Below are 14,762 nucleotides of genomic sequence, written 5' to 3'. Positions count from 1 at the left end.
ACACCAACAGCAAACATGCTTTAGAAAGCACGCACACACACATACACACTACGTTCTTCGTCTTCGACGGTGCTACATGTTTCCAAAACTCGGACAACCTACGGGGATCGCGCCTTCCTCCATATGGCTCCTTCACTTTGGAATAAACTTCCGGATAATGTTCGTAACATACACAGCCTAGATACTTTTCAACGACATGTCAAGGCAAATCTTTTTTGCTCAATCATATGATTAGGGTTTTTTTTTCCCCTTCTCTTAGGCGTTGTCATTGTATTGTATTGTCTTGTATGGTATTGTACTGTATTGCAATGTATTATTCATTTGTACCTTTTCTATTTTCTTAAGAGAGAGCAGAAAGCGCTTTGAGTAGTTTGTAACTGGACATAGCGCTTTATAAGAAATTACTTATAAATATAATAAATATATTTATATATATAATATATAAACAGACACATAAATGCAAAATCCAAACAATTTAACATTTAAATCATAGGTTCATCCTTCTATATGAATGAAAACAAACTGTCTCGGAAATCATTTTGGGGGAAATTATCTCCAATGATGTATTGTGGAACTGGTGTCCTTGTGATGCAGATGGAGAGCGCCACCACCGACATCATGTTTATATTTTATGGTTCAATCATTCACTTTGTACTAAGAAATATTTAATGTGAAATTTGACTGCAGAGTTCTTGAAAATAAACACAGACAGCCAGGGATAACAATATATTCATGTCTATGATGAGTCACGTCTTCTGATAAAATGTGGAAAAGATATCAGAGTGATAGATTTCCCTTCTTATTGTATGTGTGTGTGTGTGGGGGGGGGAGGTAGTTTGCACACATTACGTAATAATGTCGTAACAAGGGAAAGGCGTATTCAAATTAGATGGAATACATAGTACAATTCTTTATAGGATAGCCTTAAAGTAGGGTAAATGACGTAAATGTGTTGGTACCATAGGAATTTACGATGTGACGAAACGGTTGAAATGACTGAGTATGATAAGTTTTGTTTGTTTGTTAGTTTGTTTTCAAGAATATCCGGCAAGCAAGAAATTACGATGAATAAATCGTACTAATGAAACCGAAGAATGACCAGTCTAAGGCATCTCCAGCATAAAGGTGTCCGTGTCAATTCTTACTCTTCAGAGTTGAAGAAAGGTTATTGTTGATAGCTGGTAACACTGCATTGAGAATAAGAAAGGTAACGCGTAGGCAGAATAACTTTTTTTTTTTCACTCTGATTTTATTTCATTTGCCATCTAGTACTAGCAGTATGCATTCTTACAGCTCCCTAGTGATTCCTTAGAGGACTTCAGTTACGTATGTATGCAAGGTAATTTAATGATAGAACAATCAACGTAGTCGTGCCGATCGTTCGACTATGCAAGGTCACGATCACTTGCATGCTCTCCAAATGACGTCATATGCCTAGAGGGTCGAGCGGTAACGACCGCTTTAATAAGCAAATAACTAGTAACTATTTTAAATCGAAAACAAAATAGATCGCGTCGACTCAATTATTTATCATCATGATCTAGCCTGCTTGAAAATCTAACAAAATGACAATGTTTTTTACGTAATCCCGTTTACATTGGATTGGATGGGAGTTTGACGACCATGTGGTATGAGTGGCACCTTTTGAACCTGAACCGACTGTAGGGATAATAGCAAAATAAATAAACACACAAACACCCACACACACACTGAGAGATTAACGCATAGAAAACAAAAAATGGACATCAATGCTACTCTTCTAACAGACTTTCATGGCAATACATCATGATTATTATCTTGTTACACATATTTATTCTACCACTACTATGGCACTCGCATCGAGACAAAGTCAGTCTTTTTTTCCTGGATTAAGCAGTTTACCACTAAAAAAAGCGTTTACAGTTTCACAATTTTCTCCTAACTTCAGGGAAAGGGCTTAATATCTGAGATTGATGCACCAGTACTGGACTACAGAACTCCAAATACGATTATCCCTCGTATAACAGTTTTGTATCAAATCTGCATGCGGCCTCGCTGAAACAAAACAGCACTCGGGACAATTTAGTAATTTGTCGTTCTATAACACAGTATTTTGCATGATAGAACATACTTTTATTGTATAATTTACACTAGCACACATCGCACATAGATGGCGAGTTCATCTCCTATCTCATGTCATGCTACATACATAGAAGAAGACTGATGACAGCGTAAGTCGACACTACAGCAAAATTGAGTGAATGTATATCAGCTAATTATAAATACCTCAAATTATACGTTACTATCTTCTTTTTTTTTTTTCACTGCAGTAATCCGAACATACACAGCTAGGCATCTGATTAACCTGCAATAAACTGATAAGACAAACTAATTAAACATGAAATAAATGATCTGAACTGAATCTGCAGGAAAAAAAAAATCGTTAAAATTACAAGGACATTTCAGTTTGACTAGTCAGGTATCTGATCATTGTACACGCACTTTTACAATTACAAATGGGAATGACTATAAATGATTACAGAAACTGAGAGATTGTTTCCCCGATTTACATATCACGTGACATTTGCTGTAAACTTGCATTCACATGTCATTAGGAACTACTTTTGCTTAATAAAGTGCACTCTTCTTTTGCCGTGATTTAAGTATTTAAGAAACGCAACAACCGAGGGCATTACTGTAGCTTAGGAGCGACACACTATTATCCATTCACACGGCTTGGAATACGATGGCACTAAGCAAAGAGCCAATCAGCACAATCGCACTCCCCAAAATGTGCACTGCGCCCGCTGTCGTTGTCTCTGGCACTACGTTGCAGTTGTCCGTGTCGCACAGACAGAGGGAGACAGCGGTGTCGGTTAATGTCATGCCAGATGGCAAGATGCCGCTATGGCTCAGATGTTTGTAAATATACTGCGTGTACTGTGTAAGTACATCCTCGAAACCTGCGGAATTTTCCGTACTGAAACAGTTGTCGTCCCTGAGCGGCACTTCGGTTGTGTTCTGGTAACTACAGCCTAGCTGAGTCAGTGTCACCGAATCGTCACCAGCTGTGTACGTTGAAATGATAACCAAGGAGGCAACAAAGAGAGACAGAAAGAGAGAGAGAGAGAGAGAGAGAGAGAGAGAGAGGAGGGGGTTCACTGTGGTGATATGGCGGTGTTATCGTGGCTATGTTATTTTTAAAAATTTTGTTCCTTACTTAGTTTTTTTTTTTTTGGTGTTATCTTAGAAATAAACACAACCGATCGAAGCATCATGCCAATGCTAGTTATACCGATGCCTATAATCGAAATGATTACTAGAGTGATGACGACCAGAAAAGTCTCATCCCGAAACAAAGCAATCATATACATACATAATATACATAGAGACATACACATACATAATACATGAATTAGGAAATCATTCATACATATTATACGTACGTGGTATTATATATATATATATGAAGAGTTTGTTGGCAAAAACCGATAAGTCCATATTTGTCAAATGGAGATATTTGCGATTAAAGGTCAAAAAAATAAAGTGAAATTCATTGAGCATAACTTTACAAATATACTTTTTATGTAGTGACCAATATATCATTGAAAAGGTAATATTTCTACTTTATGACAGAGATCGTACTTCAAAATCTTCAACAAGGCAAGTGCCAAATTGTGTCTCGCCCATTCGCGCACAAGAAATTAATATTTTTCTAACTCCCAGAAGTTCATTCACCCGCCTATAACCTTTGGCCTTGTGATGACCTTTAATTTCCCAAGGGACATCTACCTTCCAAGTTTGGTCACAAACGGACTTAGGGATCAAACGATATGAACCACAATCGAAACGCGCCATAAAAACTTAACATTGGGCCCTAAAAGTTTGTTGACCCCTGTCTGTGACCTTTGACCTTGTGATGACATTCACCTCCCGAAGGGACATCTAACATCCAAGTTTGGTCACAAACGGACAAAGGGATCAAAAGTTATGAGCCATAAACGAAACGCGCCCTAAAAACCTAACATTGGGCCGTAAAGTTCATTGACCTCTTCCTGTGACCTTTGACCTTGAGGTGCATTTCATCTTTGGAAAAATGTGGAACTTTGTTAAACCACTCTTCCCTCCAAGTTTGATTGAAATTGAAATTCTCATTAGAGAGTTATTCAAGTTTTTTAGCGTTACGGACAGACGACGGACGGACGGACGGACGGACGAAGGACGGACGGACGACGGACGGACAGACGCCGCAGGCGATCTCTTAGTCTCCCCACACCTTCGGTGGGCTCGACAAAAATGGACTTATCGGTTTTTGCAAACAAACCTTTCATATATATATATATATATATATATATATATATATATGCACTCAGCTAAAAAAGAAAGTGAACACCTTTTTAAGTTTATATTTCTCATAGAATTTTTGGCTGAATGTTAATGTATTATATACCATATGAAAGGTAATTTAATTTTCTCTCAATGAAAAGGGAAACTTTACGCATGAGTGAATACCTTTGTTTTTCTCTCCCAAGGTACAAAAGTAAAAATTGCAAAAATGAACAAGTTGTCATTCATGCGTAAATGCTTTTCCACGTAACAATAACAACAAAAGACAAATTCAAGACAATACAAAATATTGTTTTCAGTTGCAAAAAAAAAAAAAAATGTGATTATACCCATGATCGCTGTAATATCTTTTGAGCCCGAAAGATCAATAAAGGCTAAAAATAATGAAGGAAAATGAAGACCTTTCTGTCAAATCCAAATTCAAATGAAATGAGAAAAGAAGCAATATCAACAAAAATGGTAGGATTTTGAATTGATTTCTAAAATTAGGAAGATTGTAAATCATATTTGGTTCTTCCGTTTATCATATGAATTCTTAAATTACAAAATTGAATGAATGAAATAAAGATATAAGTTCATTTAATCATCCTTTTGCCCTTACACTCTATGTCATTTGAAGTTTGAGTTGACAGAAAATTCTAATTTTCCCTTTAAGTTTCCCACTTTGATACTGTTAGAGGCTACAAAGAGATAAAGAGAACGAAAACCTTTTTTTTTTTTTTTGCTATTTCATTCATGTCTTTCATTGTGTTAAATTGGTCGTTTCTTATCTTTGTTATCTTAAAGGGCATATGCAAATGAAAGACAATGTTTTGTGACTTGGAGGACAAAAACAAACTTGTTCACTCATGCGTAAGGTTTCTCTTTATGTAACCCCACTACTCTCTAAAAAATCGAGTGAAAACATTCACTCTTAAAAGAGTGAATACAAAAAAAGAGTGAATTTAGAGTGAAAATGTTTTAGAGTGACCTCAGGGATTACTCCAAAATCTTCGGGTGATCCCTGAGGTCACTCCAAAATGCGTGAAAATGAACATTTCACTCAAAATTCACTCCATTTTCACTCTAGATTCACTCTTTTTTGTATTCACTCCTTTAAGAGTGAATATTTTCGCTCGATTTTTTTAGAGAGTAAGGTGATAGCCAAATACATTACCTTTGATATGGTATAAAATAAATTGATTTTCATAAAAATCTTCTATGAAAATTATGAACTTGAAAAAGTGTTTACTTTCTTTTTTGTTGAGTATATATATATATATGGTATTATAAAATTTTTATAAAAAATAAAACAGTGAAACGTAACCACACTCTTACATACTGTTTCGTGCATTTCTTACATAATCTAAACATAGCGCTACACATTCCGTCGATTGAATTTTTGGATTTATATTTCTGTCGATAGCTAAAAAGCACAACAACAATATTTTGCGTTTCATATTGATACTATCAGCGTTTTATGAAGCATTTGATTTTCGACGAAATACAAGTGTCAGAAGTGTCATTTCCGATATTCAAAACAAAGTAACAAAGCAAATAAAACAATATGAACTCACATTTGTGCGGAAAACGAAATGAAAGAAATCAAGACACCCGTAGTCTAGCCCCCTAATGGAGTATCGCATATAATTTCACTTTTGGCATATTCTTGCAGACTAAATTACACAGTACACTGCCATTGACACATGTTAACTGCGAGGAAAAATAGACCATGTGTTTTCATAAGAAAGATCACATTTTGAAAGCCAGCCCTCTCTGGATTTGCCACAAACAGACTTGACATCCACTAAAGTATATATAATGTATCCATACTTCATTTCATTTCACTCAGCGTCTTTCTTTTTTTTTTTTGTAATTTAAAGAAGCTGGGCAATAAAAAAAAAAAAGCAAACGCTAATTTCGGGGTTTCGAGCCCCCTATGGAACCATTAAGCACTGCACGGTGCCCATTATTGCTATCACTATAGTATAGAATTAAATTCCATTATCATCCTGCCAAGTTTGCTGAAAATTAGGCGAAACTAGGTCCTCTCTTCTCCCCCCCCCCCTAAAGAAAAAAGAAACCAAAAGAAAATGCGGTGTTTGAGGCCACCCCTGCACACCTTCTCCCCCTCTTCTCCGCAAACAAATTTGAAAATATATAATCATCACAACGAAAGTCCTATCTCTTTTGGTTTAATAGAATATTAGTTAAATATTCTTAAATATAGAGGGGAGTGGGGGATTCTTTGGAACATAATAACATGGTACCACCTAAATGATGCTCACTGCCAACTTCGATAAAAATCCCGAAAAAAGGTTTTTCTAAATGAAGCTGAAAATGAACCCGATTTGTCCCCCTCCCCCTCGAGGGCGGGGCCACCCGGATAAACTATGAAATGTGAAACGCAGACATCAAATAATACACTCAATCTTAGCAGAAATTTTGCTATATCTTGACCTACAAAAATCGCCAAAGACGACGGTTACTATCATGAGCGGCCCTCTCTCACGTGCATGGTCATGGATATCCAGTCGTCTGTTGGCATAATACGATACCATGCAGTGCTAAGATTGTTCGTGGTACATGTGGGTCTGATCCAAAAATAGTGTTCACTCGGACTAAATTTTCATATTGACACTTGTATTTCATGTTATATATCATATAAAAGCTGAGAATCTGCAGTTTTCAGAAAAGTACATGTCTAATATATTTGACGTTAGACTTTTCCGTAAATTACCGGTAAAATAGGAAAAGCGCCCTCTTTGCGCGACGGGACGGACTTTACTTTTTCAAGTAATTTGCACAAAAACTACAAAAGTAGGGGAAACATCAATTCTTATGATAGAGTACCCTTCCTAGGAGCAATTCATATCTGGTATTCATTTTTCTCATCATAGTTAAATTTTGGGTCAAAATCTTCATTTTTTCTTGAAAAAACATGTTTTTCAGTACTTTGACACAAAATTATTATTTTTTCTGTATGATACACTTGAGTTTGGTCACTCATATTCCATGATGTATCAATGAATTAGTGGGGCTCTATATCCATGACACTAAATTAAATAATTCTCTATTCTTAAGAAAATTATAATTGTCCAACATGATGTCCGTCCCGTCGCTCGACGGGACGGACTGCACATGTAAACAATGGTAGGTGCGACGGGACGGAAATTTTATACCATAATGGTCTAGAAAAAGAGTGTCCCTAACTTGAACAGAATAAAAAGACTACAATGTAATTGGCAAACTTGTGAAAAGAGTAACCATTGTATGTGGTCAAGAGGTTTTATGGATCCTTCATCTTCCCTTCAGACCTTACATTATTATGTATCTCTACCCCCATCCCATGATCTGATTGACTAGTGAGGTTGACCAATTGAAGTTAAAAAGATCGTATTATAGTTTTGGTCGAGATGGGGCATCAAGTTTTCATCTGTTTTTGTGAGGTAATGAGAAACCTTTTATGAAATATGAAAGAGCATGTAACTCTTGGAGGGATTTAAAGTTTATTTGATGAATATTGGTTTTGAAATGGCTGATATATATGCAAAACAAAGTAAAACAAAGCCAGGTGGGTTCCACCTTTTTTGGCAATGGTTATTGTTTGTTTTACTTTGTTTGAGATATGTCGGCTTTTTCAAAACTGATTTTCATCTAATAAACTTTAAATTCCTCTTAGAATTGTATGCTCAGTATTTTCATATACTGGTTTCTTAGTATCTCAAAAAAAAAAGGTATCAGTGTAAAAGCTCAATCCTCATCTCAACCAATACTGTACTCTCCCTTAAAGTTTGATGTTCTGCTGATTTGTAGTTGCATTCATTTTACATGTACATGAATAGATTTTTACTGTTTGGAGTAATGTATTAAGATCTATGCTTACTTTTTGTTTCATATTTGTCCATGATGTAATTCACCAACTTATTTTTAGAAAGGCAATTCCCATTTAGACTTAGAATAAAAAATTATTGTAAATTACAAATGCACAGTCTATTCTGGAAGTCAATACTGCATTATATAAACCTGAGTCTCTTGTCCATGTGTTCTAACTAATTTTTTTTTTTTTTTGAGATTGATATTTATCAACATGCAGATTCTAACCATGTCTGAGAAATAGGGAAGAAAAATTGCCACAAAAAGTTTATGAGAAAAATGGGAGAAAAAACATTCTTAGACAATTGTTTGCATTTCAATACTGAAACATTGATTTTGAGCATCCCCATGTTGGGATGCACATGGGGAATTGACAATTCAAAATTCTTCATCTAAAAATACATAAACCTGTTTCAATTCTTAGACACTTCTTGCATACAAGTTTAAAAACGCAATTTATATAAAAAGAAATGTCAACAATATTACTGCAACACAAAAAGAGGTGAAGTTTTAAAACTGAAAAACTACAGCATGGTTGTCAAAAACTGTGATCCTAATATATCATGCTCAACCCCTTGTGGATGGAAAGTGAAAAAAACAGCATCTGGATACTAACGATTATCACAAAATTACTTCCCCAAAATGATTTGCCACTACTCTGAGTGGCGTTGTTGCTGCTGAAAACTTGTATAGACTTTATAGCACAGTCAGTCAAATCGTGGAAGTAGAATTCAAAGCTTGTGCAAATGACGTGCAACGTATAAGTCTCATTTTCACTCATAAAAAAAAAAAAAATATGTTCCTGGGAAAAATATATTCAAGGATTACTATACCATAAGTGTAATAATTTTTGTGTGATGAAAATCTTTAACTACATAATAGTGATAACTGTAAATGAAATTTTCCATCATTTCTCAGGTTAGTTTAAATCTTGGAACTCTACATTAAAATGTTATAAAACTGTGGTAACCACAGATTTGAACACATTTTGATGAAAATTAGTCAGTGTTGAAAATTTCCCATTCGTTTTGTACATAGTGCATATTGTTTCGTCCCGTTGCGCTATGGGATGCAATTCAACACCTTTCGAGGAAATTACTTAAAAACTATAATATTTTAGATCTGTATGTTAGCTCTTTTGTTGAAGTAATGTAGGGAATAGTAGCAAACAATGCCACATAGCATGGCAAGTCTGGCTCATCAACATTGAAAAAATTCTCCTTTGAATTTTGTCTAAAAAAAACAGTGGTTTTTTTAATTCCGTCCCGTCACGCCAGTAAAATTTTTTGTTTCCATGGAAACAAAACAAATGTCTGCCTTGTTTATAGTGCACTTTCATGCTTTCATGTAAGCTTGATACATATGGCTGCTATCATGCTAACATTTCTTTTTGTGAGCGAAAAATTCTCTTAAATTCCTTCTCATCGCTGTCCCTTGATTTTTTGGACCAAGAGGCACATTTTTTTTTTCTCGCTGGAAATTGGAAAAAAAAAAATGGAAGAGAAAATGAAGAGTATCCACAGTTGCCAAGATCATCATTAAAGACAGCCTTTGCATTGGTGATCAAATCTTGGTGGACAGATTCAATCTTTGGGCAAATGAAATGCCATTGCAACATTATCATTCATGAAAAGTAATTTTCCTCGAGAAAGAAAATCAAGGATTACCGTACCAAAAGTGTAAGAATTCTTGTAAAATGAGAATTTTTGGCCTTATGATAATAATTGTTAGTCAAATTTTTCAGCATTCATTAGAAGTTTGAATCTTGGTGTGCTTAATCCACACTAAGATGTTATAAAACTGTGTTTTCCAAAGTTTAAATACATTTTGATGAAAATTAGCCGATTCTCAAAAATTTCCCATTTGTTTTGTACATAGTTCATTTTTGTCCGTCCCGTCGCGCGACGGGACGGACTTCAACAGCTTTTGAGAGAACTACCTAAAAAATAAAATCTATTAGATCTAGATGTTTCTCTATTTGTGCAAGTAATGTTTGGAACATTGACAAACAAACACCACATGACATGGTCTGTATTGCTCATTAACTTTGAATTAATTCTCCCTTCAATTTTCTTCACAAAAACCAGTGATTTTTTCAGTCCGTCCTGTCGCGCTAATAAAATTTGTTGTTGCCATGGAAACAAAACAGATGCCGATCTTGTCCATAGTGCATTGTGATGTCTTCATGTTAGCTTAACACATTTGTAGTAATAAATGGCTGCTAACACTTAAACTTTTTTGTTTTGAATAAAAAAAAAACATTCAAATTCCGTCCCGTCACGCTCCCTTGATTTTGGATCAGACCCATGTACTGTATCTAAACAGAAATGAAAATGTGTATCTTGGGATGATGGGAGGTCAAGGGTCGGGAGAAGAGTGACGTAGGCTTTTTACTTACAGGTGTCACTGGTGAAAGTAAAAATGAACTGCTGTGCAATGCACCTGTCCGGACAAATCGTCCGAATGGGTGTCTGGCAGTTATATCCCTCAGCTAAGGTTTCATTGATTTCAGCTTGAAGATCCGACAATGTTGACGACATCTCCATGCACTCATTACAAGTGATGGCACCAACTGGGCATTTAAAATAAAAAAGATAAAGGATGAAAACAGTGTAAATGACACATGTTATCATCTTTCTCAGAGATCGTGCTTTCTTTTTGAGAGTTGTGCTCATTGAGGGAAACTATTGTGTCATTACGTGATCCTGATTTGAGTTAATTTATATATCTGTCTGTGTAGGTCTACTTGTACCTGTGATTGTTTTTGTGTTCTGTCCTACTCATTCATTCTGTCTTCGCTTTTCTATCACTCTCTATCTATCTCTCTCTCTCTCTCTCTTTCTCTGACTCTTCTGTAGTAATATTTCTTTTTGTTTGGGGGATTATAAGACGTATATAAATAAATAAATAAATAAAAGCACATATTCCTTCGATTTCTTACTCACACTTGTTACGACTTATTTTGTTTCCTCTGCTTTCTGAAAGTGGGATCGTAAACTTGTGCTGATACTTTTTGCAAGAAATATGAAAACATGCTGAATTCACTTTATATTCTTTTATAGCGTCCTGATCGTTGTCTTGATGTCACAAATTCTTCTTCGAAGTATTGAAATTCCTAGCAGAAAATGGAGAAATAAGGAAATGACAAAGGAGTTTTGTTTCCATTGGTGCTAAATCCACTTTTGTTTTGTACCAAAATGTGCTTAATCCAGCAGGATCAAATCAGAAACCTCGTGTGAATGATTGACTGCACTTTGAAACAAGAGCAAAGCCAGGTTGGCTTGCATTACATTTGCCTGTGTGGCTTTCCGGATGTCTCACATATAGCTCTAAATATTCCGTTACTTTGAATAATATTCTTTGGTAAGATGATGGGAAGAAGAGAAAAATGGATTGAGATAACAAATCATGCCCGAAAAATACACAAAGTCATGGAAACTAGTCACTAAGACACAATTCAAGTGCTGTACATGGCCGTGCATTAAAAAAAAAAGCAATAAAAGATAGGAATATTTTCCAAAGGCACAATTATTTCTTTATGCCATCATGGTATATGTGACTTTGCACCACAAAACACACAAAAAGTCGCCAGGCATGGATTTTCAGTTAAGGGTAGATTCTGAAAGAGCAGACTCTAAGGTCTAAGATGATGTATAACTCAATTCAAATGGATTCTCCTAACCTATATAAATATTGGAAAGAAAGCGCACTCTATGGAAAATTTTGAACTGAGAAAAGAGGCTGTGAAGTACGGGGTCTATTCAAATACCTAATCTCTACTAAACCGTGCTACCCGTGCCATGAATGGGACAAAAACCTTGATGTAAGCCATTGTAGCAACAACAATGAAGGGATTATCAAATTAAGCTGAAATTGAGCATGCTTGATTGACACATTCTGTTCATAATAAATGTCAACTTTGAAAGCAGTAGCATCATCGCTTAAAAAGTAGTTAGGGTTGAAAGTGAAGAGTGTGCAAAGGATTTTCAATAAATTAAAAGGGGCCTCCTAGAAAAACCTGATCACACTACTTTACCAAAAAAGGGTTGTAGAAAAACTGCTGAAAACCCACTTTCCAATTCAATTTACGATCACAAACTTAGGGATAATATAGAAGAAGAATAGAAGAGTTTGTTTGCAAAAAAAAAAAAACCTTTTAGCTCTTTCAGAAAATATGGAAAACTCAAAACTGACTCAGTTGACCTGTTTCACCTTTCTTGAGTCCTCACATAAAATCAAGGGGTGTGACCTTTTGTTTGTATTGTGATGCACGGTCACATTATATGATTATATGCGATTATGTAACCGCGTAAAAGACTTGATAAAACTTCAGGATTGAATTTCTTTCTATCAACAAACAAAAAAGAGAAGAAGATTATGTAAATTTCCTGCGTTAAATGAAAGATAATACGACCCATCAAGATATCCACTTTCAAAGAAAGACAGAAGAAGCCGGAGAGAAAGAAAGAGAGATATTGACTGTGGGATAAAAGTATTACTTTTCTATCATAATTTTCATTTTACTTGCAATGAACCAAGTAAAATTGAAAGCGCTGAATTACCTTTCTGGATAATATGGTTGAATTTCAAATTGTTTGTTTTGTAGTGAACAATTTTGCAATTTTCATTTAGCTTAATGGAACAGATTGAGAAATGTGCTCTATGGGGCCTAAAGTTGCAATATCTGTGCCATGGCTATCCTGTCTGAAGACAGTTGCCTTTCCTTCAATTTGAATATTGATTTTTATGATAGTCTTATATAGGAAAGTTGAACATGAAAATGGGTTAAATTCTTTCTTTTTTTTACCTGAATTAGTATATAAACGTAAAAATTTGTTTTTTGTTCGTTTGTTTGAAAATGTATGAACCTCTTACTTTTCTTCATTCATGAAATATCAATTTCAGGCAGGGTTGGCTTGTTTTATAGTTGATCTTTATCTCGCGATGAAAAGAATTCCTAAAAAGATCACTTGTCCGAAATGTGTCCCTAGCTTTAAAATAATAATTTGTTAGGTTTGGATTGAGTAGCATGAGTCACCATTCGAGAGTCCGCAACTCAGCAGCAGCACAGAAGCCAGAAGGAACATCATCGTTGGATATTTCCTACGGTGAGTCTACAAATACAATAATAAAAATGGAATATGTTGAAAGTCAGAAGGGTGCATTTCCATCAAAGTTCAAAGTTGAAGTTATTTTTTTTTCATTTCATATCAAATAAACAGAGAAATTATATATATGATAACGAGAGCATTTTTGTAGTTATTGCAAAAGGTGAAATATTAAGATACATGTGAAAGTAATTAACAACTTGAAGAGAACATGAATGTATTTTCTTTTTAATATATGCGTACTGTATTTAAAATACAAATTGATTAAGAACTGAAATGGAATTGGAGGGTCTTACTCAAAAGTAAAGCTTGGGCAAAATGGGACCTCGTAAAATACATAAGAAAACGAATAATGAATTACCGACACTACAAACCAATATTAAACAAAATCAAATGAACCAATGATCGATGGGGTTGAGCGTTGAGCATGATATTTACAAGCAGCATCATTACATCTATCAGGAACATTCATTAAAGGGGAAGTTATGAAATTATGATTTTTAATACAATTGGGTTGTACACACGGAAAAAACATTATGATATACATTCACACATTATGTAATTACACACACACGAATACACACAAACACATACACACGACTATACACACACACACACACACACACACACACGTTACAGGCCTATGTACATACACGCTGTACTCGTGTTAGCCATTTTTCCCTTTTACCACTGTTAAACTACAGTTACATGTATACCTTATACTGTTATTGTTTGGCACAAGCAACACAAGGCAGTAAAAATTGACTCTGATGTTCTCTTTTCCTATACGTGAAAGTAGAGGGTCCTTGTCTTATTTTGTTGATATAGCTGCTGTCGTTATTTGTCCGGAAATGGTTATCTGCTTCGAAATTATTGCAGTTCAGTACAACTGAGTTTGCTTTAAAAAATGGAAAAAAAAAAACTACTTCCCTCCTTTAAAGTGTAAACGTATTGTTAATTTGAGACAGAACGATATTAAACCATTCAAATAGTAGCTCCGCATGGTGGAACAGTATCTTTTCATGTGCTATATGCAGGGAAAACGACGCGAACGCACGCGATTAGGAAGGTGTGTCTGGGAGAACAACGCGAACGCTGGCGAACGCTGGCAGTTAGCCAATATCGGTCACCTCGATTGCATTTGTTCTGACGATTTTTTTTTTTTTTTTTTGTAACCACGAAGGGGGATTTTTCACTCGAATGATTGACCAATCCCTCCCCCAAACACAAGACTGTTCCACTTTTACAGTCATTACAACAATGATTAGGGCGGTGCTGGGGGAGGATTTATGTGAGACGAAGCTTTTTGGAATAAGAAATGACTGAAGGAGGGTTGCGGATGATTTTTTTTTTTCCAATTCGGCATTTTTTTCCACTCCAAAAGTGGAAAAATTGGGCGAATCGGTTTGTCCTGGGACATTCCTTAGTATCTCTGCGAAATGACTCCATTATATTCCTAGGAGTGTCCTAGGA

General features: G+C 35.3%; 1 protein-coding gene across 1 annotated transcript; it reads right to left on the bottom strand.

Moving 5' to 3' along the window:
* Window positions 1-2,706: 2,706 nt before the first annotated feature.
* Window positions 2,707-13,273, bottom strand: LOC140226508 (uncharacterized). Its single transcript, XM_072306966.1, has 3 exons — window positions 13,220-13,273; window positions 10,580-10,753; window positions 2,707-3,047 (listed from the first exon to the last, which is right to left on the bottom strand). Exons 1-3 carry the CDS (start codon window positions 13,269-13,271, stop codon window positions 2,707-2,709), a joined length of 567 nt encoding a protein of 188 aa, XP_072163067.1. The 5' UTR covers window positions 13,272-13,273.
* Between the last annotated feature and the right edge of the window lie 1,489 nt (window positions 13,274-14,762).

The sequence above is a fragment of the Diadema setosum genome, chromosome 3, assembly GCF_964275005.1.
Source record: "Diadema setosum chromosome 3, eeDiaSeto1, whole genome shotgun sequence".
In the NCBI taxonomy this organism is placed as follows: domain Eukaryota; kingdom Metazoa; phylum Echinodermata; class Echinoidea; order Diadematoida; family Diadematidae; genus Diadema; species Diadema setosum.
The sequence above is the reverse complement of the archived record's forward strand: the minus strand, read 5'-3'. Positions and strand labels throughout refer to the sequence as shown.